This window comes from Corylus avellana, chromosome 11, assembly GCF_965113065.1.
Source record: "Corylus avellana chromosome 11, dhCorAvel1.hap1.2, whole genome shotgun sequence".
NCBI lineage: Eukaryota > Viridiplantae > Streptophyta > Magnoliopsida > Fagales > Betulaceae > Corylus > Corylus avellana.
In genome coordinates this window covers 432,210-454,249 of record NC_142500.1, presented here as the reverse complement: position 1 = coordinate 454,249, position 22,040 = coordinate 432,210, and the positions used below count along the sequence as shown (strand labels likewise).

The 22,040-nt window shown below is 36.5% G+C and overlaps 4 protein-coding genes and 1 long non-coding RNA gene across 6 annotated transcripts; 1 reads left to right on the top strand and 4 right to left on the bottom strand.

Moving 5' to 3' along the window:
* Positions 1-1,418: 1,418 nt before the first annotated feature.
* LOC132166360 (uncharacterized) lies at positions 1,419-2,689 on the bottom strand. Its single transcript, XM_059577162.2, has one exon. It carries the CDS (start codon positions 2,618-2,620, stop codon positions 2,168-2,170), a length of 453 nt encoding a protein of 150 aa, XP_059433145.1. The 5' UTR covers positions 2,621-2,689; the 3' UTR covers positions 1,419-2,167.
* A 2,167-nt stretch (positions 2,690-4,856) lies between these two features.
* On the bottom strand, positions 4,857-5,619 carry LOC148582968 (uncharacterized). Its single transcript, XR_015909446.1, has 2 exons — positions 5,531-5,619; positions 4,857-4,928 (listed from the first exon to the last, which is right to left on the bottom strand). It is a non-coding gene; the product is annotated as an uncharacterized LOC148582968 (long non-coding RNA).
* On the top strand, positions 5,191-7,440 carry LOC132165473 (protein STRICTOSIDINE SYNTHASE-LIKE 4). The gene is made up of 6 exons (XM_059576057.2): positions 5,191-5,703; positions 5,796-6,014; positions 6,118-6,185; positions 6,292-6,528; positions 6,635-6,767; positions 6,868-7,440. Exons 1-6 carry the CDS (start codon positions 5,500-5,502, stop codon positions 7,138-7,140), a joined length of 1,134 nt encoding a protein of 377 aa, XP_059432040.2. The 5' UTR covers positions 5,191-5,499; the 3' UTR covers positions 7,141-7,440.
* On the bottom strand, positions 5,697-15,118 carry RECQL3 (DEAD/DEAH box RNA helicase family protein). Of its 2 annotated transcripts, XM_088511715.1 has the most exons (20): positions 14,724-15,118; positions 14,545-14,656; positions 14,365-14,422; positions 14,191-14,274; positions 13,732-13,872; positions 13,592-13,626; positions 13,267-13,350; positions 12,898-12,986; positions 11,947-12,099; positions 11,772-11,868; positions 10,748-10,751; positions 10,480-10,629; positions 10,291-10,383; positions 10,140-10,205; positions 9,914-10,047; positions 8,667-8,761; positions 8,434-8,561; positions 8,124-8,230; positions 7,488-7,898; positions 5,697-5,783 (listed from the first exon to the last, which is right to left on the bottom strand). In XM_088511715.1, the coding sequence occupies exons 1-20, from the start codon at positions 14,872-14,874 to the stop codon at positions 5,768-5,770; spliced, it is 2,208 nt and encodes a 735-aa protein (XP_088367841.1). In that variant the 5' UTR covers positions 14,875-15,118; the 3' UTR covers positions 5,697-5,767. The 2 variants fall into 2 exon arrangements, with proteins under 2 accessions (XP_088367841.1, XP_088367840.1); XM_088511714.1 differs by lacking the exon at positions 14,724-15,118 and having other exon boundaries at positions 7,478-7,898; positions 14,365-14,427; positions 14,549-14,570.
* A 1,370-nt stretch (positions 15,119-16,488) lies between these two features.
* Positions 16,489-21,173, bottom strand: LOC132165332 (NagB/RpiA/CoA transferase-like superfamily protein). The gene is made up of 9 exons (XM_059575854.1): positions 20,924-21,173; positions 20,332-20,387; positions 19,540-19,698; positions 19,219-19,318; positions 18,909-19,051; positions 18,667-18,772; positions 17,187-17,325; positions 16,822-17,090; positions 16,489-16,734 (listed from the first exon to the last, which is right to left on the bottom strand). The coding sequence occupies exons 1-9, from the start codon at positions 20,987-20,989 to the stop codon at positions 16,666-16,668; spliced, it is 1,107 nt and encodes a 368-aa protein (XP_059431837.1). The 5' UTR covers positions 20,990-21,173; the 3' UTR covers positions 16,489-16,665.
* Between the last annotated feature and the right edge of the window lie 867 nt (positions 21,174-22,040).

Sequence of the window (22,040 nt, the reverse complement as noted above, 5' to 3'; positions counted from 1 at the left end):
AGGCAATAAAATTGCCTTGGGATTTGGGAAGAGTTGGTTTAAAAAATTGTAGGATGTGGTAAAATTGTGCCGATGGGGTAGTAGATTTCCAGGAGGTATGTCTTTGGAGCAACCGCAGATTTAAGAGAGAAGCAACGAAAGAAACTTGTCTTGACATGTGTCTTTTGTGTTGTCCCTTCATGGTAAAAACGTGGGGTCACTGGAGTAATATATCTAAGAAAACCCTTTAATTACCCTTTTGATTCCTCTGTAGGCAATGCCTTTTAAAGCTCTCCCTCATTGGCTTAAATTGCTCGTTTTTATTAGTAGTGGACTGCGATACCCATTAGGATCTTACTATAGGTTAGGTAAACACCTAACACTTATGGCGGGTTTGGAATTATATTAAAGATCTTTAAAAGTGTTTTTAGTATATGAAAAGTTATGTCACCTAGAGAATCGTCTTTTAAACGTTATTTGGGTGAGGGTGCACCCAGATTCTTACATCCAACTGGGTTGTGGGCCATTGATCCTCTAGTGACCTACTACTCTTCATGCTTACGGAAGCTAGGTGTACTTTCCGGGTCAGTCCTTTCAAAATGTGAAAATTATTCTAACCAACAAGATTTGAGAAATCTCTGGGTGAGAGAATTCTTGGGGAATTGCATTGCTACATAAATTGGCATTGGCCAAGCCGATGCAAATGTGTCCGATCTCAATAAGAACATGACAACAAACCCTAGATCTAATCGAACCGAATAGATTCCATATCAATAAACATGTCCCACTTTTTCTTTGTCAGCATTGATATATCTGCAAATTCACACTAGCCAAAGAACATTTTAACCAGAACATGTCAAAGACATAAAGTCTAAACTACTGTGCTCACAACTTTGCCAAATGGACCCTATAGGCTATAAGCATTCTCTTTTGTTATTTTGCTTGATTGGACCTTCTACCAGATAGTGGAAAGGATCCCCCCTCCCCCCTGATGACTGTTATCTCTTTGGTTTCCTTGTTTTTCTGTTCTGTCTATTTCTTATTCTCATCTATCAAACAAAAAAAAGAGAGAAAAGACTAGACATGTCAAGAAGCTTCTGTCTAGGAGAGCTTAAGAGCATTCCATAGGCCATAGCTGAGGTAACTCTTTAGCCAAATTTTTAAGAGTCTACTGCAATTGCTCTCCAAATCTAGCTAACAACCGTAGCATTTTCTAAACTTATTTATTGATTTTTTGTGATGAAATAAAAAAATAAATATAATATTATTAAAAAAATTATGATAAGAAAGTAGGGAAAGTTTTAAAGAGCGGAACTTTGTTTGTTTTTTTAAAAGTTAATAGTTCAAAAAGAAAAAAAAAATACTGCCTTTTTAGCTAAAGAATGTGCAGTTGAATGAGCGTTCCAGAATTTATTGCATGAGATATTATGACAAAAATCCTTTTCTTGAAACAATTAATGTGAGCTTGAACTGCTCTAGTCACTGGTAAGTGGTAGCCCCACTGCCGTCTCTGTTTTTGGGAATTTTCTCTGCAACTTCATTCTGTGTCACAATTTGCTTGCATTTACCTTATTCTGCACAATTTCCTTGTATGAGCGAGCACCTTCCATATATAAACCATTTCACACAACTGGCCACGCTGAAAATTGACTCAGAACCAGCGAATTACCACAAAAACCCATAAAAATTGAATGCGGTAAGATTCTTTTTTTACTTTTTCCTCGTACAAATACAGCCAAGACATGAGAAATCAACTCAGAGGTGTATTTTGAGTGGCCACCAAAAAGCGAACCCCACTATTTTCTCCCACAAGGATTTTATAGCCAAAAAAACTAGAAGCTCCTGTTTATGGAAGAGCCTAAAAGACTGTATCTGAAAAGGTAATAGGGCAATTCAATTGTGTTCCTTACACTATCTTCTACAGTGTATGAGAGAACAGGAAAAAGGAAGAGAAAAAGAACAGCAAAACTCATAGGTTTAGCACTGGTCTGTCAAATATATTATATACACAAAATGAAAAAGTCAAGACAATAAAAAAGGAAAATCTTATGAGAATCAGCATCCATTTTCTAAAACATACCACTTTGACAAAGCCACTAGAGAGAAAGAAAAAAAAAAGAACAAAGAAAAAAAAACAGAGTTCCTCTGCTTCATATTTACCTTATAACTGTGAAATTACAATAACCCATCAACGGGAAAGAGAAGGGACACAACTTCCGGACCGAACCAGACCCGAACTAGGAACCCTTTGAACCACATGCAAATCAGTGCTGGAACTGGACCGGAGCGGTCTTGGGCAGTCCAAGCTTCGCCTGAGAAGTCTGCCCATGGCAGAGATAGGGTGCTCATGCTCTGCCTCTTTCAGCGAACGCGAGGATCTGAACTTCTTGTAGAAAGTGATGTGGCGATTGAGCGCTTCCTCGGTGGAGATGAGCCTGTCTGATCTCAGCACCTCGTCTTTCACGGCTTCAACGCAAAGCCCACATATCCATCGCCCTTGGTACCTGTCCCGGACGCGAAGAATGTATGCAGGGGTACACTCTTCCGTGAACCCGCAGGAGTCACATTTTACCGACAAGACTTCCATTGAAGGAGGGGCTTTGGTGTTGGTTGAGTGAGTCTCGGAGCCTGTGATAGCCATTGGTCATGGCAGAACATTGAACTCTCTCTCTCTCTCTCTCTCTCAGGCTATATATATATATATGTAATATGTGATTGTTCTGAGAGAGGCAGGGGAGAGAACAAATATTACCATATATTTTCTTTATGCTAATAAAAATGTTACTATCTATGGGGTTTGTGTGATTCATAATTTCACATTGCAATAATTACTTTTACGTGACACTTAACATATTAGTCACTAAATATAAACTTTTACCTAACAACTTTTACTGTGTTACTTATTTTCGTAAAATATCGACCGTTATGTGATGGAGGGATTTAATTCATGGTAATTTTATACAAGTCTCTGTTTAGGTGTGGTACATGAAAACCCCAATCATTCCTGGCCTTATATAAGAGATAATGGAGCTCGGTATGGACTGGAAAATCTGTTGCCTCGAAATTTTTTGGCAGTCACAAGAGTGTGATAATAGCTGAAGTTCTAGTATTCTTGATGAGCAAGGATAGTGGTTTGTTTGGCAAATTCATTGTGAAGGTGTAAATAGCTAAAGCAAGTTACAGAAATCATTGTGTAAAAAGCTAAAGCAATTTTACTAAAAAGCACATTAATAAGGGCCAATGTAGTGAATATGGATAATTTCTCCACAGGAAATTGACCATATCTATAGCATGTATTGGTTAAAGGAGAACTACGTAGAATATATAAGCTGTTCAAGATGTGATTTGCAGGGCTTTTGGTGAAGGTTGACGAAGAGGCATCAAAGTTCTTGCTTCACATGTTAATGGGTCCAAAATTAAGTTAGCAGTCCCAGTCAAATGATTAATTAGCATATATGTTCGGCACGTTTTAGTGCTTTGTTGGTTGTCCCACTTGAGTGTTGGTGTCCCTCGACGAACATGTACTCAAAAATGTGCCAAAATACCATACTTTTTTTTTTTTTGGTAAGTAAAATTTTTATTAATGGTGGTACCATTTACCAAGGACTTACTTAGGCTTCGTTGGTCAGGTTAGGCTTCAGTTTAGGTCACACCTGACCAACGAAGCCTATTTATTCTTTGGATTGAGTTGCGCCTATTGGTTGGCGAGGACTAGTATCCACGGGTTAGGAGGAATGCTTAGGCAGGATAATTCGAACTGAGGATATCGGATGCCCAGATAGGGCAGCCTGTACTGTCAGGATATCAAATACTCAAGCGAAAACGTCCGTACTAACATGATGTTTTCTGATCAGACGATGCCACGTGGCCTAGAATACTACACCACATTTCCTATAAATAGGAGTCTATTATAATACGTAAAGTCCTAAGTCCTTCATTCGTTTTATACATTTTTATTCCTCTTAAGAATCTGTTACCGACTAATGTAAGTCTTTTAGACGGCACACTCAATATAGATATTACGGTGAAAAAAAAAAAAAAAAAACAAACAAAATTTGAAAATAGGGAAATAAATGGTCTAGCTCAATAGATTTTTTGGCACGCAACTCAAGAAAGATGGAAACAGCAATTCTTGAGGCAGTCCCTAGAGCTTAGAATCCAAACAAGTGAGAATGCCTATAGAGGCGCCAAATACCATTAATACACCAGACATGATCATCATCATACAACGTTAACGTAGGTCCGCTATTTGCCTTGGCGACAGGTGGTTGACCCTACAAATAAATAAAAGACTCTGCCTGCGGCTCTGCCTAATCAGAAAAGGATCACCGCTAGAACAAGTAGTCGTGGGCAGGTAATTTCATTCATGTAAACACTGGAAAAGGACATGACTCAATGAGAGATAAAAGGGTGGTATGTGATGAATGATGATATGAGCCATGTGCAATCCATGCCATTTCTTCTGATGCGACACCAAATTAAACAATTGGCAATACAAAGCTTGAATCGTACGTGGTTTCTTCCTGACCAAGTTGGGGACTAGTCTTGGCTTCTTGGGTAACTAACCCCTTTCGCTACAGTGGAGGAATCTTTTCCTGTTGAGATAGGTGACTAGAGATGAAGATCATGTATCAGGATTTGGTTGTATATGAGATCTGTTACAATCACGTTTTTGTTCTCTTTCCACTTGCATTCTCGCATTGTCTTTCTGCATTAATCTGCTTTTAAAGGTAATTAGTATATGCGAAGTTGACAGTGTTGTTGTCTTCTGTCTTCACAAGAAAGGAAGACTGCTATGTATAATATGGCAGGCCCCATAATGATTCCATCAATAGTTTTCACTTTTTTCAACTTGCTAGAGTAGCAGCTATGGACCAGACTCGCACCAATCTGCCACGGAGAAAGCTTATCCAAGATGACCCCATGCATTGAGGTGACAAGTCCATATCCTACCAGACCCAAGTTCAAAATAACAACAAACAAACAACTCAATACACAAAACACTCTTAAAAACATTAAAAAAAATAAAAAATAAAAAATAAAAGAAAGCAGTTTTTACTTTTACATGGGATGAAATCAAACCACAGAGGATTGTGTGTAATTTGTGACAATAAGAATTAAAGGCTATTACTAGCAGCATGCAAAATGATTCTCTTTCCATCCTTTTGGTGCAGGACAATAAAATGGAAAATAATGGGAATAGGGACTGACAAGGAAGATGAAGACGAGTAATTTGTCTGTAATTAGCCCACTTGAATTGTGGGTTTACTATTCTATTTATAGAATAAATTACAAACAACTTTAGCAAGAAACATGGCTGATTACAACAGAGTATTTTAAATAAACAAATCTGTTATGATGTTGTCTAATATTAGAATTACAACCCTTTCAATCTTCAGATATCTCCTTAATTATCTTCAACAGGTTTGAGTTTGACTTGTGGATATATAAGGTTGAGAAATCTTTAAGCCAAGGTCAAAAACATCTCAAAACCAAAGGCAGGATTTCATTTAAGCAATCATGCAAGCACCGACCGATCAAGATTACCTACCGGCTCATGTTAGAACCTCAAACCGTTGTGTCCCAGCATGTTCAAGCTTCCTGCTAGCTTGTTTGCTTGCTTTTTCGCTCCAAATCCTCTTATTCTCACCCATAACTCCCGGAACGCTTGAAATGCCGCGTGCATCTTCAGCTTCCTCTCTTCCCACAAACAACCAACTGCAGGTAAACAACTTGACACGCATCTCTTCTACTCTTCTAGCTTCTCACGGCTTACTACAAGTGTCGCTTACTCCTTTTTGTACCTATATTATTAGAGGGTTAGCAAACTTGGAGAAGGATTTGCGAAAAACCCAGAAGACGTTTGTGTGAATAAAGAGGGTATAATCTATACAGCTACAAGAGATGGGTGGATCAAAAGATTGCATAGAAACGGGTCTTTGGAGAATTGGAAGATGACAAACAGTGATACTTTACTGGGAATCACAATAACAAAGGAAGGTGAAGGTGATCTCATTGTATGTGATTCTGAAAAGGTAAATATATATTATAATATTACGTACTCTCAATTCAAACACAGTAGAAGTAGAGTAGAGTAGAGTACATACAGAGTAACTGATTGGAATTAGATATATGCAGGGTTTGCTTAAGGTCAGTGAAGATGGCGTCACAGTTCTTGCTTCGCATGTCAACGGCTCCGAAATAAAGTATAATATTCTTCAAGTTAAAAACAGTTTTGAGGCTTTTAACAAAACATTAGTTTTTGTCTGTAAAAGAAGAGTCAGCAATAATTAAGTTGAATTGTTGAAACAGGTTTGCAGATGATGTTATAGAAGCATGGGATGGGACTCTATACTTTAGCGTTGCAAGCACCAAATTTGGACTCCACAATTGGTATCTAGACGTACTGGAGGCAAAACCTCATGGGCAGCTGCTCAAGTACGATCCATCATCAGGTGAAACCTCGATTTTGCTTGATGATTTGGGTTTCGCTAATGGTGTTGCACTCTCAAGGGACCAAGATTATCTGGTGGTCTGTGAAACATGGAGGTAAAAAGAGTTGATGACTTTCATGCATGGGGGCAGCATCTTCATGCTCTCTATTTCTTCTGTTTTCAAAGAGGAGGATTAATTATTTCTCTCCTTTTTGGGTCAGGTTTAGGTGCCTCAAGTATTGGCTGAAAGGAGAGAACAAAGGAAAAACAGAGATTTTTGTAGAGAACCTTCCGGGTGGCCCTGATAACATCAATCTTGCCCCGGATGGATCTTTCTGGATCGCTCTTCTTCAGGTATTCTTGTTTTTTTGGAGGGGCTTTTCTTTGTCTAGTTGATCAGAGAAAAATAGGACTTCCTTTTCCAAAACTAACTAGAATGATTTGTATGCTGCAGCTTGCTTCTAATGGGATGGAGTTTGTGCACACCTCCATGGCATCCAAACACTTAATAGCAACATTTCCAAAGCTGGTTGAGCTAGTAACTGGCGTATACAAGAAAGCAGCGGTTGTAAATGTGGCTGCTGATGGCACGATAATCAGGAAATTTGATGACCCAAATGGAAAGGTGATGACCTTCGTGACGGCGGCCTTTGAATTTGAGGATCATTTGTACTTGGGAAGTCTGAACTCCAACTTTGTTGGGAAATTACCCTTGAAAGACGCATAATGCTCAAGAAGCACATGCACTATTTGCAAGGGAGAGAAGATAATGAAGGAAACTGTAACTTGTTTTGTACCATAAGGAAAATTGATGGATAAAATCGGTTTGATAGAAATTACCTTTGAAAATCAGCTTGTAAGAGAACGGTGCTTAAAAGCTTATATACACATGGTTAAGAATGCACTTGCGCGCCTTATAATTTTAAGTTTTAACACATTCTAACCCTTTTCAATTATAACCCAGTAAAATAAACGTCACAGCTGGAAAGTTGAAAAAAAAAAAAGAAAAAAAAAAAAGAAAGAGAAGCAATCAACGAAGAAAAAGGACACTAGAAAAATTGCACCTATTGCAACCTCATCCTCTTCTCTAGCTTCTCCGGATCTCTTTTAGATCGGTTGTCGTTTGCCTTTCTGCTGCTGCTGACAAACTCCGAGAAGGATGGAATTGCTGGAAGCTCTGTACAAGGGGAAGCACATAGAGAAGTTTCAGATCTAGCACTGTCATACAGCTCTTCCCCCGTGATTTTTGTTGGTCCCTGATCCAACACAAGCAATGGCCTCGTAGCAGGCTCTGCTTTAGACAAAATGTCGTCGGAGGGGAAGCTGCTAATGGTGCCAAGCCGATTTGTTAAATCCAAAGAACTTGTTGTTGAAAGCCACCTGACAGTACTCGCCACTTGTGAATAATAAAAGGATTTCCCAGACTTCCCATATTTCTTGTAGCACTCACTTTCAAGGAAACAAGCAGATGTTTCCACTTCAATCCTGCACAAAACATGATGATCACTAGGACCTCAGTTAAACGATCTTTACTGCTCACCTCTGCAGAAATTTCAAATCACATATTTTTAAAGGTCAAACTACGATTTTACTCAATACTTAATTGCATTTCAAATCGCATATTTTTAAATTGCAAATCTAAACGGACCCTATGCCTATTATTAAAAAAGAAAACAAAAATACACCAAGCGGGCAGAATGTTGAGCATACGTCAAATTGCCAAGCCGCTGCTGAGCCTGCTTTAGTGCATTTAGTAATCTTTGTTTGCTTGATTCCCTCAGAGTCTCGGATATAACTTTCTTGTCGAGTTTATTAATCTGTCATCAAACTAGAAATAAGTAGTTGTACAGGGAGAACAAATCCAAAGCAGGTTAAATTTCAAAACTATTGAGTTAAAATCATATGTATTCGCATTCATTAGGCAGAAGTGTTCCAAAAGGTAAGGTTTTCGTTAGAAGCTGATTTTACCAAGAAACATACAGTTCACAAGGCAGCAGACAAAGAGCTTTTCAGCTTCTACCTGTCTATCAGAAACTTTATTCTGGTAATATCTTTCTTCGGCATGCTGCAAAAAATCAATCTTCTCTTCTAGTCCTGAGTTTGATGGTAACTTCGACCTGACTAGGCTCTCCGTAACCTCGGTATCATCTGGCAATGGAGGTACTCAACAAGTGACACAATGAACAGTGTGATATAACAAAAAATAATATAACATCAGAATAAGATAACCAATATTAACAAAAGATGATATACCATCAGAATTAGATATATCATCCTCAGAACCTCGTGCATCTTCATCACGATTCCAGAATTCAGAGAATTGTTTTTCATCAACAATATCCGAGGAGCTGAAATAGAAAAGACGTGCCAATTAATTATACTGTGATATAACTCATATATCTAAATTAAATAGCTAGTGCAGAGTAAGCCAGTTGTATTGGCGTGGTTATGGAACATATGACTTGATGCACTAGGATATTCCCAAAAATGTTACAACAATTTGAACGACTAGATTTAAATCCAGGAATACAGAAAATGAAGAAGGCCAGAGACTCTACGCAGAGCTTCCAATCATAATTCCATAATTTTACAAATTTCAGGATGAGATCTTGCCACAGAACTTTTATGTGCGGATAGTAGACAATGACAATGGAATGGGAACCTGGATGGCTAAAAATGATGTATTTCTTTTATTTCTTTGACATCTTTTAACTTTGTGGATATTCCAAAAATGTTTATAAAAATTTGAATCATTAGTTTCCAATCCACAAATACAGAAAATGAAGAAGGCTAGTGCATTTATGCAAAGCTTTCCGTCATTATTTATTTATTTTATTGAATAATAATTCTTAATAATAATAATAATAATAAAATTATTTTTCAGTCATTATTCAATGATTACACACAACTTTATCTTTATGGATGAGATATGCCATTAAACCTTTATGAGGATGGTAAACAGTGAAGGGGAACCTGGATGGTTAAAAATGATGTATTTCTTTAATTTCTTTGAAGCCTTTTAACTTTGTGGATATTCCAAAAAATGTTTATAAAAATTTGAATCATTAGTTTCCAATCCACAGTTACAGAAAATGAGAAGGGCTGGAGAATTTATGCAAAGCTTTCAGTCGTTATTCAGTGATTACTAAACTTTATGGACGAGATAAGCCATTAAACCTTTATGACTTATGAGGACATGGTAAATAGCGGAGAAACTGGATGGCAAAGGTTTATGCATTTTATTATTTTCTTTCAGATGGTTTTACTTCGTAGAGCTACCTCATATAAAAAGAAAAAGAAAAGAAAGAAGGGATTTGGGGGGGCGGGGGGTGTAAGGCAGGAGTTGAATTCTCTCCCACTACTTACGGGTGTTACCTATAAGAATCACATGTCAATTTAATTAGCTACCAGAACAATTATACCCAACATGATTCATGTAATTTGAGGTCAAGTTTCCATTGCAGATAAAATTTCAAAACAATGATAAGAATATAAAGTACCTGCTTATCAAAATTCGAGAAAAACGACTTTTCTGCTGAACAGCACAAGTATTTGTGAGTTCCTCCAAATACTTGGCTACTAGGTTTGGATGTTTGCAAGCATCACATGATTTTCTACATAGTGATGTAGGTACCTATTTGCATCATGAAAGTAATTAGGTTAACTAGAGTGTTAATAAAGAAATAAACCCTACTATAGCACATTCAGATGACACGAGTACAATACCTGTTCCCCAAAACTCTTGAGAATCTTTTTCCTTCGGCATCCAGAACTTTCGCAATACTCAACCATCTGCATGTTTTTGTTTCCAGACACCCTAATAAGTTATTGGTAGAGAGCTTTTATTCCGAGATCACAAAAGCAATTAGAAAGTCACCTGGATGAAGTCAGTCAGGGACTTCTTTGACAACCCTTCCTCAGAGCTCGAGGACTGGAACTTCTTCTTCTCAGCATTGTTAAGAATAAATTCCTGCCACATAGTTCTAACTAGTTAAAACATTAACACAGTGAAACCGTGCAACTTGAGAGCAAAAGGTGATGGCAGAGTTGAAGTAAGCAAAGTCACCATTTTTTTGCGGTCATCCATTCCATAGTACAACATACTTCTTGAGGGTAATTGATCACGGCCAGCTCTACCTGACTCTTGATAGAAGGCTTCCATCGATTTCGGAATATTATAGTGGCAAACAATTCTGACATCCTTTCTATCTATACCCTAAAAAATTAACCCCCAACCCATTAGTGGCAGAGGACATATGCTTAACAATAGCCCTGACACTTGAAATATAATTTGCCCTGGGTTCATTAAAGCTGATGGTGATTTAGTAGCATACCATCCTGAAGGATATCAGTCGCTTAGTAACTGTGCAAGGACCAGAACAGCTCCAAGCAGAAGTATAGAAAGAGAATCGAAAGAAAAACAAGGAATACACGTCACAATCTCAAATAAACAATAAGTTGCAGCAATAAGAATACGAAAAAGACTTTGCTCAAATGAAGTACAGCAGTGAGCATATACTGTCACTCCCTATTGGAGAGTTTCACAAAGTTTACTATTCCAATTGAAAATGGTGACACCCAAGGAATTTATTAGGATGACTAAGAATGCTTTAGTATAAATTTTTCCACTGCGAGATTTATAATCTCTAATGATATTGAGGAAGAGATAGTAATGCTTAGTGGGAATTGGAGAAGAAGCTCAACAAGCAAATGATAAACCATTATTATTTTAGTTTCCTTGTCTTCTTAACTTGCGCCATTTATGTTTCATAGAAAATCAAAGGGAAAATCTAATTCCGAAAAAATATCACTTATTTTTTGACTTCTTAAATAAAAAATTTAAAAAAAAAAAAAAAATCATTCTAGGAAAACAAGGAAAATGGCGTCCTGAAAATTATTTCAGGAAAAAACGTTTCCCGGGAGCGGTTATAGCATTACTACTCCATAGTTTAAGGCTCCATTTGGAGAAAGTTAAAATCAATTCCCAAACAAATTGAAGATTGAATAAAACCAAATATCTTAACAACAAATACTTTTAGGGAAAAAAAAATAAAAAAATAAAAAAATCTACTACCATTAAACAAAAACAACCTAGGTGAAAAAGTAGCTGAAAATTATATGATTGTATTGTGAGTTTGAATCATAACAGCCACATCACTTTGTATTTTCTTAGAAGCAACTTTACAATGAGAAGAATCAGTGAAAGTTAAATATTGCAACGGTGGGACATTATTAGATCAAGAAAGAAAGTGTAAAATAGCCCAACAGGGTCAGAGGATAAGCAAATGCAAGAAAGGAGTGAAATAAATAAATAAAATAAAAGGGCTCCATTAGCGTAGACTAGAGAGACGATCATACCCAAAAGCTACTGTGGCTACTACAACTTGTATCTTAGAAGAAATCCAATCATCTAAAACGGAGGTCCGCATTTTACTATTAAGTCCTGCATGATAAGCTGGAAAGCAGCAGAAGACTCAAATACGTCAAACTCATCAAGAAGTAAAATTTTATGGGCAGAAATGACCTCAGTTACCAGCAGATGAAATGCCACTGTTTGATAGATGAGCAGACAAATCATCACATGTTGTACGCTCAAGGCAGTATACAATTGCACAAACATCTCCAATAGATTTGAGTAGATTAGACATATCAGCATAGGCATCATCAAGAAGATCTTTGTATCGAACTGCATTATTGAGATCTCTAGTAAGATTTACGTCCACACAGCAACTGTATCTCACAGCAAAATAAACTTTCAGAGAATCCAGTAACCACACACCACATTATCAAACTTATGCAGGGTAATAATAGCTTAAAAATTAACTACATACCTAAATTGTTTACTTCTGACAATTCCTAATTTCCTAATTACAAGGCAATGGATGAAAAACTTCTTTTCCATTTGGAATTATCTCTTCAGCCTAACACCCCCAACCCTTTCTCTCTCTCGTGGCAACATATCACACACACATAGCACATACCACTGAGTTTAGAGATTGATGCTGATACATATGGTTAACCCTCTCGTATTTGGCAGTCCGCATCAAAATTTCACGCTTATAATGAGAAATTAGACCCCAGCTCGCCTCAACCCCCCCCCCATAGTCCTCTTCAACAATCGACTGTGGTCATTACTTTAGTATCCTTGGTTTTAGTTTAAAAAGCTATTTTACAGGATTCATTTTTTAAGGTTTTCCAATTGCTTCCCATGAAAGTTGAGGTTTCATGAGAATCTTGCAGCAAGATAATTTGGGGCACAAAAACCTGGTTCTATACACCATCTTGTGACATCATGCCACCATAGGCATGAAAACTGTCACCATAGGCATGCAATTGAGGAAAGACATCAGGAAACACATTAAAAAGGAAAGTTGGGAAGTCACAATCAAATAATGGACGCTAAAAGTTTATCACAGCTATATAGTTTAAGTTGAGGTACACAAAACAAATTGGATTTGCATCCAGTCAAGCTTGCAGAACCCACCTTCATAATATATATTAGGACGATTAAAAGAGGATTTTAGGACTAAAGGGTTTTGCAAGCATAAGGACTCTATCACATCCTGCTGAACTCTGCAGAATAAGAAACAATAAATGAATTAATATTGCTATGTGCTCTTTATAAACGATTAAAAGAAGAAGAAAAATGTTAATCTTTCTGCCGTACTTTGATTGCAAGTTTTAGGAGAACAAGGCTAAAAACACATATCAATTACTTTCTAGACAGGGGTACTGAAACTCAAGTATTTGTATTAATATGCAAGGAATCCAGAGACATCACTTAAAAGGAATGAAGACAATTTTTTCCTCTCTATTTCTCTCTTTCTGCAGAGAGAACAACTTGAAGACTCACTTAGGAACAGCAGTAGCTGTCAAAGCCAATATCGGTACATCTGGAAGGCGGCTCCTCAAAGATGAAAGCTTACGGTAGCTAGGCCTGTTTCAAGTAGACAAGTAAGGAAATAGAGGAACAATAACCATTATGTGTGGCTGGGTGGAGAGAGAGAGATCATCACACAATTTTCATGTTTATTACAAGGTAACTACAAATTTTGGGCATGTCAAACAAATGAAAGAACATGACATGGTTACACTGCCAATCACTGAGAGAAAATGCCTTTTCTTTCCCAGTCTGAAAGACCATCAATTGTAGCTCATTGCAAGAATATTCCACAAACCTGAAATCATGGCCCCAAGTTGAGATGCAATGTGCCTGAATATGCATAAAACAGGCAAATTACACAGAAATACCTTAAGTTCCAGTTGAAAAACTCAAATTACATATATACAGTTAACATATACGCCAAGTAGTTCACACCTCATCTATGGCAATGAGATTCAACAACCCTCTAGAATAGATCTTAGTCAGCTTTAACATAAACCCAGGTGTTGAAATCAATTCTGGTGTTACATACAGCAGCCTAACTGATGGTTTTCCAGAATCAATGTCCTCATGGATCTACAAAGTAAACCCAGAAATGTCAATATAACAAATTACAACAACGTACACAAAATCCAAAACAGCCAAGACATTATTTTCGTAAAACAGAAAGTCTCCAACAACAAACCAGAATAAAGTGATCATCTAAAACAACCAACAACATTCCCAATTTCCGATTAGGTGCAAACCTAACTTAACACTCGTAAACTATTTTAATAAATTCTGAAGGTCAGGGGCACAGATTCTTCTCCATCACAACTACCAACACTTCTATGCCGAGCTTCTAAACATCACATATATGCAGACAGATTTAAGCAAAAACAGGATATGATTCACCTTGTTTTTGGCATGAGATGTTTGGGTTGAAGAGAGATATTCAGCCGCAATTCCTTTCTCCTTCAATGCCATCACTTGGTTTTCCTGATTACAAAAATCCGCGAAAACCCACATCTGAAAATCGCCAAAATAGAACAACTATCGAACAAAGTCTATAATATACCCATTGCTTACCATTAATGCTGAGATTGAAATTGAACAACCAACGCATTGAAGGCAACAAGTTAGAGTTGTGTGCTAGCATTCAAAAACCAACCAAAATGTTACGTAGAATTACGCTTACTCTAACTATTTAAAAACTAGAGAGAGAGAGAGAGAGAGAGAGAGAGAAATTAAACTAAGATTAAATAGCATTCACCTATTAAAGGACAAACAACAAGCACAATCCCTGGTTTCGCCACTGCAGGGATTTGAAAACACATTGACTTCCCTCCTCCAGTCGGCATCAGACAGAAACAATCCCTTCCTACAAAAAGATCATTTGATGAATCATATATGAAGCTATTAATAAGAAATGAAAGGAGTGTACGGACCGGAGAGAACAGCTTCGATGGCCTCCAATTGGTTGCCTCTAAATTCAGAGTGGCCGAAATGCCACCTGAGAAGCTTCACCAGAGCTTCCTTTCCGCGGACATGCGTCTCGGAGCCGCGTATGTGTTGCAGTGGCAACGGTGACTTCTTCATTTTCGCAGTCTAGCGAATCTCTGCAACCAAAACGACACCGCTTTCTCGCTCTTTTCTTTGATTTGGTCGGTTGTGAGAATCGGAAAACAGAGAGCCAGAGAGGGAATCTCGAACCAAGAAAGAATCGGAGGAGGTTTCTAAGGCCTGAATGACTTGGTCTTGGTGGAGCTCAGTTTATTCTGGGCGGTATTTTGCCGCTATGGGTTGTTGGTTCAGCTTTTCTTCAAAACAAAAATAATGTGTTTAAACGAGTTGAAATGGGTCATGTTTGTCTCATCCAAACACTACATGTTTATTTAACAAGTTGTGTGGGTCGGATCGAGTCACCCACTTATTTAAATGGGTCGAATTATGGTTAATGAGTTTGACTTGTTTAATTAAATTGGTCGAATTATAAGCCTCGTTTGGTTCGCGGATTGTCTAGTCCATTGGAAAAGGATTAGCTACCACTGGGAATAGATTAGCTAATCCTATTCTTTTGTTTGGTTGTAACGCTGAAATAGACTACTTAATCATATTCCTTCGTTTGGTACAGTGCAATATGTTGGTGAATGGAATTGTATTGTGATCTTATTTCCTAAAATACCCTTATAATATAAATACAATTTATATTATTAAGGACTTTCATTCTTCTTTTTTTTTTTTAACAAAAAATATTAACACTAGGGTATTAATAATATTTTTTGTCAATATTTTTTTTTTTGTATGGCGCTGCACTCATTGCCCTAGTGTTAGCTAGTCCAATCCAAGGGTCTAATCCGCGAACCAAACGGGGCCTACATGTTTATTTAACAAGTTGTGTGGGTCGGATCGAGTCACCCACTTATTTAAATGGGTCGAATTATGGTTAATGAGTTTGACTTGTTTAATTAAATTGGTCGAATTATAATTTGACTCATACAATTTCGTATACTTATAACTCGACAAGATGCGAACATGACCCATAAACCTGAATTGCTATCCCTTTAAGCGGGTTTTAAATTTTATGTATGACACCCTCAAAAAGTTTTATTTTATTTTTATTACAAGGTACATGTGTTACAATACAATTGGTGATTACTGACAGTTTCTTAAAAAATTTGGATGAAAATTAGTGGAAGGAATCTATTTGTTAATTTTGTTTACCAAAGGGCGTTAATAGTTATCAAGAAGTTATTGCAACTCAGTAAAACCCTAGAGATTGATTTTGCATTTTTTCTTTTTCCAATCATAAATGTGCTAATGAGAAACAAGTTCTACATTAGTTCTTTACTATATGAGACGAAAATTTAAGAGCAATTCAATGAACTCCAATTATAATTTAACTAGTTCTTTTGAAATGATAATATGAGTGGTTAACATTAATTTCTAATTAGTAAACTTTTCTAGAGAGCTCTATGTAACTTTTCCCCTATCGTTATATTATGATTTTGAGCAATATACTCTTTCGTCAAAGATTGTCGATAAAGATTTGTCACCAATTAATCATTCTGCTATAGTATTTCATTAAGAGCTAATGCAAAGTGGAAAGTTGGTTTGATGAAGGCATCAAACTTGTCTGATACATGAGAGTTTGAAAATGGAGCTGCCTCAGAACCCAAACAAACTATGCATGTAACTTCTAAGATGATGACAGGAAGACAAATTTTGACAATGACATTATCCTTGAATGTGTTACAGCAGGTTGTACCAAATTTTACCTCAAAGTACATTAGTTTTTCACATCAACTACTAAGTTTGTTTATGTCGATACCCTTGTTTAACAATGGGGGGTATACTCTCAAGTAAGTGATGCCTCCACCGCACACAAGACTACTGATCCACCTTTTGTACGAAATCCTTTATGTCAAAAGCATCACTTCTTATCTTTGTAATGACACCCTGCTCAGAGAATACAAGCCATCAGACAGCCATACAACCAAAATGCAAGTGAGAGAGAGAGAGAGAGAGAGAGAGAGAGAGAGAGACCTTTTCTGTTATTATACCAGCTATCAGATTAGCAGGGGTGACATCAAAAGCTGGGTTCCAGACAGAGATTCCAGATGCAGCAACTTGTTCCCCAAGTCCTCCACGCGTGTGTGTCAATTCATTTGGGGATCTTTCCTCTATAACAATCTCTTTTCCACAAGAAAGGGATAAATCGATGGATGTTAGAGGTGCAGCCACATAAAATGGAATCTTATGATTCATTGCGCACAAGGCAAGACTGTAGGTTCCAATCTTGTTAGCTGTATCACCTGCAATTAGATTAAAACACATTGGTTAAACAAAGCCCATAGAACCTAAAGACAAAATAATTTAGTGCAGTTGAATGATTAACTGCATTAAACTACCATTTGCAGCCACACGATCAGCTCCAACAATCACAGCATCCACTCGTCCATCTTTCATCAAGGCAGCTGCCGCTGAATCTGCTATAAGAGTAGCAGGTATGTTATCATGCACCAGCTCAAAAGCGGTGAGTCTGGATCCCTGGAGATGGTTAAAGAAATAAACATATGAACAATGGTATTGGACACTGAACCGGTAAAAAAAAAACTATAATGTAAGTGGGTTAATAAATTCAAGTCAATATCTCAATAACCTACCCTTCACGTCATAGACCTATAATAATTTCGTATGCAAGAACAATCCTGACCAATACTTTATCGCAGTTCTGTTCACAACAACCACTTCAAAGAATGTGTCCTAACCTCAACTTTCACTCCATTCAGGATAAAAGAAAAGATTCTCTCTTTTTTTCTTTAACTTTAAGTCATTCATAAGCACTTCTAGCCCTTAATATTGGAAAGAAAAACCACTGTTCATTAGGATGAAAGAGATTCCCCACTAATAGACAAACCAGCCAAAATCTGCATAATAATATATATTCCATGAAACAACCAAGCGGTAACTAAGTTAGCATTGTCCCTATTCACAACATTTTGTGCTTGACAGCCTCAGCTGACATATAGAGGTCATTTGCTCGAAGGGGACACAAATATCTGTATTGCAAGCATCAAACCACAATCCAGCTATTCTATTGATAACAACCTCAGCTGTCATACAGAACATTAGTAATAACATGTTGTTGGTTGTTTGTATCAATATTGAGTTTCTTCTAGCCAGGACTACAAAATATATGTAGTCCCTTGTTTCTGACCATGTGTCACTAAACAATTACCCAAAGGATTCAATTGTAAGCCTCATTGTGGTAACTGGATTCACTTCTACCAAATTCTATTATTAGATCATGGTAATAATCCAAGTCATTACACTTCCTGACATTTTTAAGACCAAACTTGTACATTCCAACTGTGCAAAGATTTCAACACAGATCCATAGCCAAGCTTGTGACGGTCAGAGAAAATGATGTAGGCTGTCTTGCTTGTCATTTGAAGATTTTTATTTCAAGTTATTGAATTTTTGGATTTTCTAAGTATGATTTTATTTCCCTATTGATAAGTATTTTTAGGGCTTTTTAAATCAAATTAGAGTCCTTAAATAGTAGTATATTAAATAGGATCATTTTTAGGAAGATTTTTCTTGCAGAATAAGATTTCTGGAACCTTTAAATTGGTCCTATGCTGTTACAATAAAATCAAATTCTATTTCATCAATAATATTTCTCTAAGAGTTTCTTGACTTTCTAGTCAATTCTAACGTTTTCCTTGTGGATTCAAACCCTTTCTTCACTATCATGCTGCATCATGAAAGGGTAGATCCTTTAGTGGAGGTAACTCTACTTGCCGAGGAGACAATGCTCCTATTTTTAGTTCTTTTAAGTTTTTTCTGCTATTGAAGACTATCAAGAACTACAAACTAAGTAGTCACCTGATTGAATGGACGGGTTTCAGTGCAATAGGCCCTTTCTAACAACCCTTCAGTATGAACAGCACGGATCACACCAAGGGCAGTACCATATCCAGCTGTTGCAAGACTGGCAAAACAAATGAAACTCAGTCAGAAAAATATTATGAGCTGATCAAATGAAAAGGAGGAAGAAGAGAGAGAGAGAGAGAGAGAGTTATGTGGTTAACAGGATAATAACGAAAAAGAAATAGAAGAGGGAATACCTGCCCGTGTTGCAATGGGTCAAAATAGAAAGCTGCTTGGAGTTCTTCAGCTGGTGCTGAAGAAAACTTGCCCCATAAGACCCAATAGCTTTGTTTGAAGAAACATCGTCCTTGAGCATGATTTCAGCAGCTTCTATATAAGCCTATAAAATTAAAAGATTTGAAGTACTATGGAAGATTAGTAATAAGGCAGCTTCAACTTCCAGTCACTCTAGCTTAAGTCAAAGGAGTAAAAAATAAAAAGTAAATTGGCTATTTCGGGCTTCATCTACTATTTAACTCATCAAACCCTAAGATAGATATTTACTACCTGAAAAATGCTCTGTGCTTCTGAAGCAGTAGCAGCAGCCTTTGATATAACTTCTTTGAGTTTTGTTGCAGCATCGGAGAGGTTCACTGCAGTTGGGCGGCTGAAGAAACATGAAAGATGATCAGCTATTGCTCAATACTCACAAAAGTATTTTGTTAGTTACAAACTCAATAGCCTCAAGTAGACCATCGAGTTCAATAACACAAAGTACATCCAAACAAGCTTATGTGTATTAACAGCTACACGAACAGCTACGGTTGTAACCAATACACGAGATTACAATGCCATTAAAAAGCTGGGCATCAGATTCACAACAAATACCTCGAGACAAGATATTCCAGCTTCTTGTTAAGAAAGGAAGCAGCATCATCAGATGTCCCATTAAAATTATCTAAATTGAATACTTCTACTGCAAGGGAGAGGGCTGCTGCAATAGCAATAGCAGGTGCACCACGGACCACCATATCCCTTATTGCGGACCTGAGAAGTTATGCAAGATGTTGCTCACATATTTGAATATTTCAGACTTACATAGGATGTTAAAGGACTCAACAAATGTAAACGGGTGACAAAAAGAAATGTCAAGAAGAGCATGAACCAGTGAGGGAGATTGCATTCTGTAAAATCAGAACGCTGATGGTGATTTCTAGTTTTATTTTTGCTGAAAACAGGAACTGTTAAGCAGTAACAGTTAATCTAATTATTGGCATTCAATATACACCAAAAAAATATTTCCTTGTTACAATATCAAGTGGGTGATGAAGCTAATAGTTGTGTGTACAGAACTAAGTTAATTCCCAGAAATTTTTTTCGAAGGAATGCCCAAGTTCATCAATCTTTTCTTTTTTCAGAGAAAATGTTAGTTGACTATTAATTATTGGCCTTATAGTATGCTACCATATCATAGGCAGCCAAACTTAAGACCTACTTCACATTTAGACTAAACAATCTTAAACCACACCATTGTCCATATAGTTTTTCAACATCTATTGGGCAAAGTCATGTTCAAACAAGTATATCACAAAATTTCAGAGCTCATGTGTCCAAAAGCACACAAGAAAATGCCCGATGAAGAGTTGAAGAAGCAATTTAGATTGAGTTATAACATATTACCATCCATCCGCTGCATCCTGGATATCCAAGTATATAGTTTCCAGAGGGAGCTTTCTCTGTTCAACAACAAGCACTGTTTAGTATAGAATAAGTATTCAACTTTTGCGGACCAAAACATTGTATACTTGTCTGAATAAATTCAATCCCAAGAGAATTTACCATTCCAAAACAAATGCACCAAAGGTAATAGAAGAAAACAGCGAAGACCCGAAATTTGCTATCTACCAAATTTCCATTCAAACCACATATGGTCCTAATTTCGGTATGTTAAACCCATTTTCAGATGGTCACATTCATTTATAATACACGTTTTAACGTCTATATCTTTTTCTTTTTAAGAAAATAAAAATAAATAAATAAATCTTTTTCATATTTATTTTGGTCCCCCATTTGTATAATTCAAAAGTACCATTTTCGTTTTCAGCCAACAGAAAAATGAGTTTGCTTCCCATTTCCACTGAAAATGAAAACAAAAACCCAGAAACAGAAACGTTTTCAACGACCAAAAAACACGTTATTGTCATCAATTTTCGCTTTCAAACGTGCTTAATTTGATTCAAAGTAAGACACAGAGAGAGAAAGAGAAAGAGACCTGATCGAGAAGCTGAAGCGAACCAGGCTTGTAGCAGATTGACTGGAGAGAGCTGACCGGTTCCATAAAGAACAACCCACTCAACTTTTTTACGACAACGTTTCGAACTACTGAACCATAAATTCACAGGTAAAACTAGTTATGCGACTCTGAGATTCAATTTTCTCATATTGGAATGCCGGGATTTCACAGGGAAAAGAAGGAGGAGAATCAAGAATTCGGCGTGAAATGAACCTTTCTTTTTCTTTTTATTTTTTTATTTTTTTGTATTATTATTATTTTTATTCTCAATAGTTTTTGATGCGATGGAAAGGAAAGATAAGAGAAGTGCCTTTTCACAGTTGGAAATGCTATTCTTCTAATCATTTTACTTTCTTTCTTTTTTTTTTTTTTATATGTGTTAATATATGATTAAAGGATATTAATTTTTATTTGAGAAAAATGTAAAGTCAAGTCTATATGACACACATTTTACTCTTAATGAAAAATAATATATCATTCACATTTATTTATCACGCTTATTTTATACCGGTTAACATAACACGTTTTAAGTTCCTAAATGATAGCTTAATCGCTTATAGACCACACCTCATAAAGCAGAAGTCACTAATTCGAATCTCTCCTCTTCCCCTTCCCTTGTGTGGACATGTCAAAAAAAATAAAAACAAACAAACAAACATAACACGTTTTAAGTGTTTTGTTTTTTTCATTTAAGTAACTGACATGTAAAGTCACTTAAAACACACAACGTTAGTATTGCTCTTTGATATAAGAGCTTTATACTCTTGATCTTTTTTCAATAAATGAATATAAAAGATTCTCCTAAAAAAACACACACACACACCGTTAGTTGATGTGAAATAGGTGTGAAGACTAAGAATAATATTACTCAAAAAAAAAAAATCTAATGACTATCAAATATTGTCATGTTAGTATAGTAAAATAAAAAAAAATATAAATGCTATATATCACACTAATATCTCACAAATATTTCATTTTGCTAAGGTAATAATGTTGCGTTTGGGATTGTGACTTCATAGACAAAAAATACGATTTTAAACCAAATCACAAAAAAATGAATTATTTGGAATTGGATTTTTAAAAAAATTGCGACTTA

What these genes read in the sequence shown, in the direction of transcription:
- RECQL3 (XM_088511715.1), bottom strand. Translation starts at nt 14,874, where the DNA reads ATGAAGAAGTCACCGTTGCCACTGCAACACATACGCGGCTCCGAGACG. An exon ending in CATCTCATGCCAAAAACAAG is followed by an intron (nt 13,873 to 14,190) that starts GTGAATCATATC and finishes TTTACTTTGTAG; the next exon opens with ATCCATGAGGACATTGATTC. An exon ending in TGGATGACCGCAAAAAAATG is followed by an intron (nt 10,384 to 10,479) that starts GTGACTTTGCTT and finishes ACTATGTGGCAG; the next exon opens with GAATTTATTCTTAACAATGC.
- LOC132165332 (XM_059575854.1), bottom strand. Translation starts at nt 20,989, where the DNA reads ATGGAACCGGTCAGCTCTCTCCAGTCAATCTGCTACAAGCCTGGTTCG. An exon ending in AAGCACAGAGCATTTTTCAG is followed by an intron (nt 19,052 to 19,218) that starts GTAGTAAATATC and finishes TTAATTTTATAG; the next exon opens with GCTTATATAGAAGCTGCTGA. An exon ending in AAACCCGTCCATTCAATCAG is followed by an intron (nt 17,326 to 18,666) that starts GTGACTACTTAG and finishes AACCATCTCCAG; the next exon opens with GGATCCAGACTCACCGCTTT.
- LOC132165473 (XM_059576057.2), top strand. Translation starts at nt 5,500, where the DNA reads ATGCAAGCACCGACCGATCAAGATTACCTACCGGCTCATGTTAGAACC. An exon ending in TTGTATGTGATTCTGAAAAG is followed by an intron (nt 6,015 to 6,117) that starts GTAAATATATAT and finishes AGATATATGCAG; the next exon opens with GGTTTGCTTAAGGTCAGTGA. An exon ending in TCTGGATCGCTCTTCTTCAG is followed by an intron (nt 6,768 to 6,867) that starts GTATTCTTGTTT and finishes TGTATGCTGCAG; the next exon opens with CTTGCTTCTAATGGGATGGA.
- LOC132166360 (XM_059577162.2), bottom strand. Translation starts at nt 2,620, where the DNA reads ATGGCTATCACAGGCTCCGAGACTCACTCAACCAACACCAAAGCCCCT.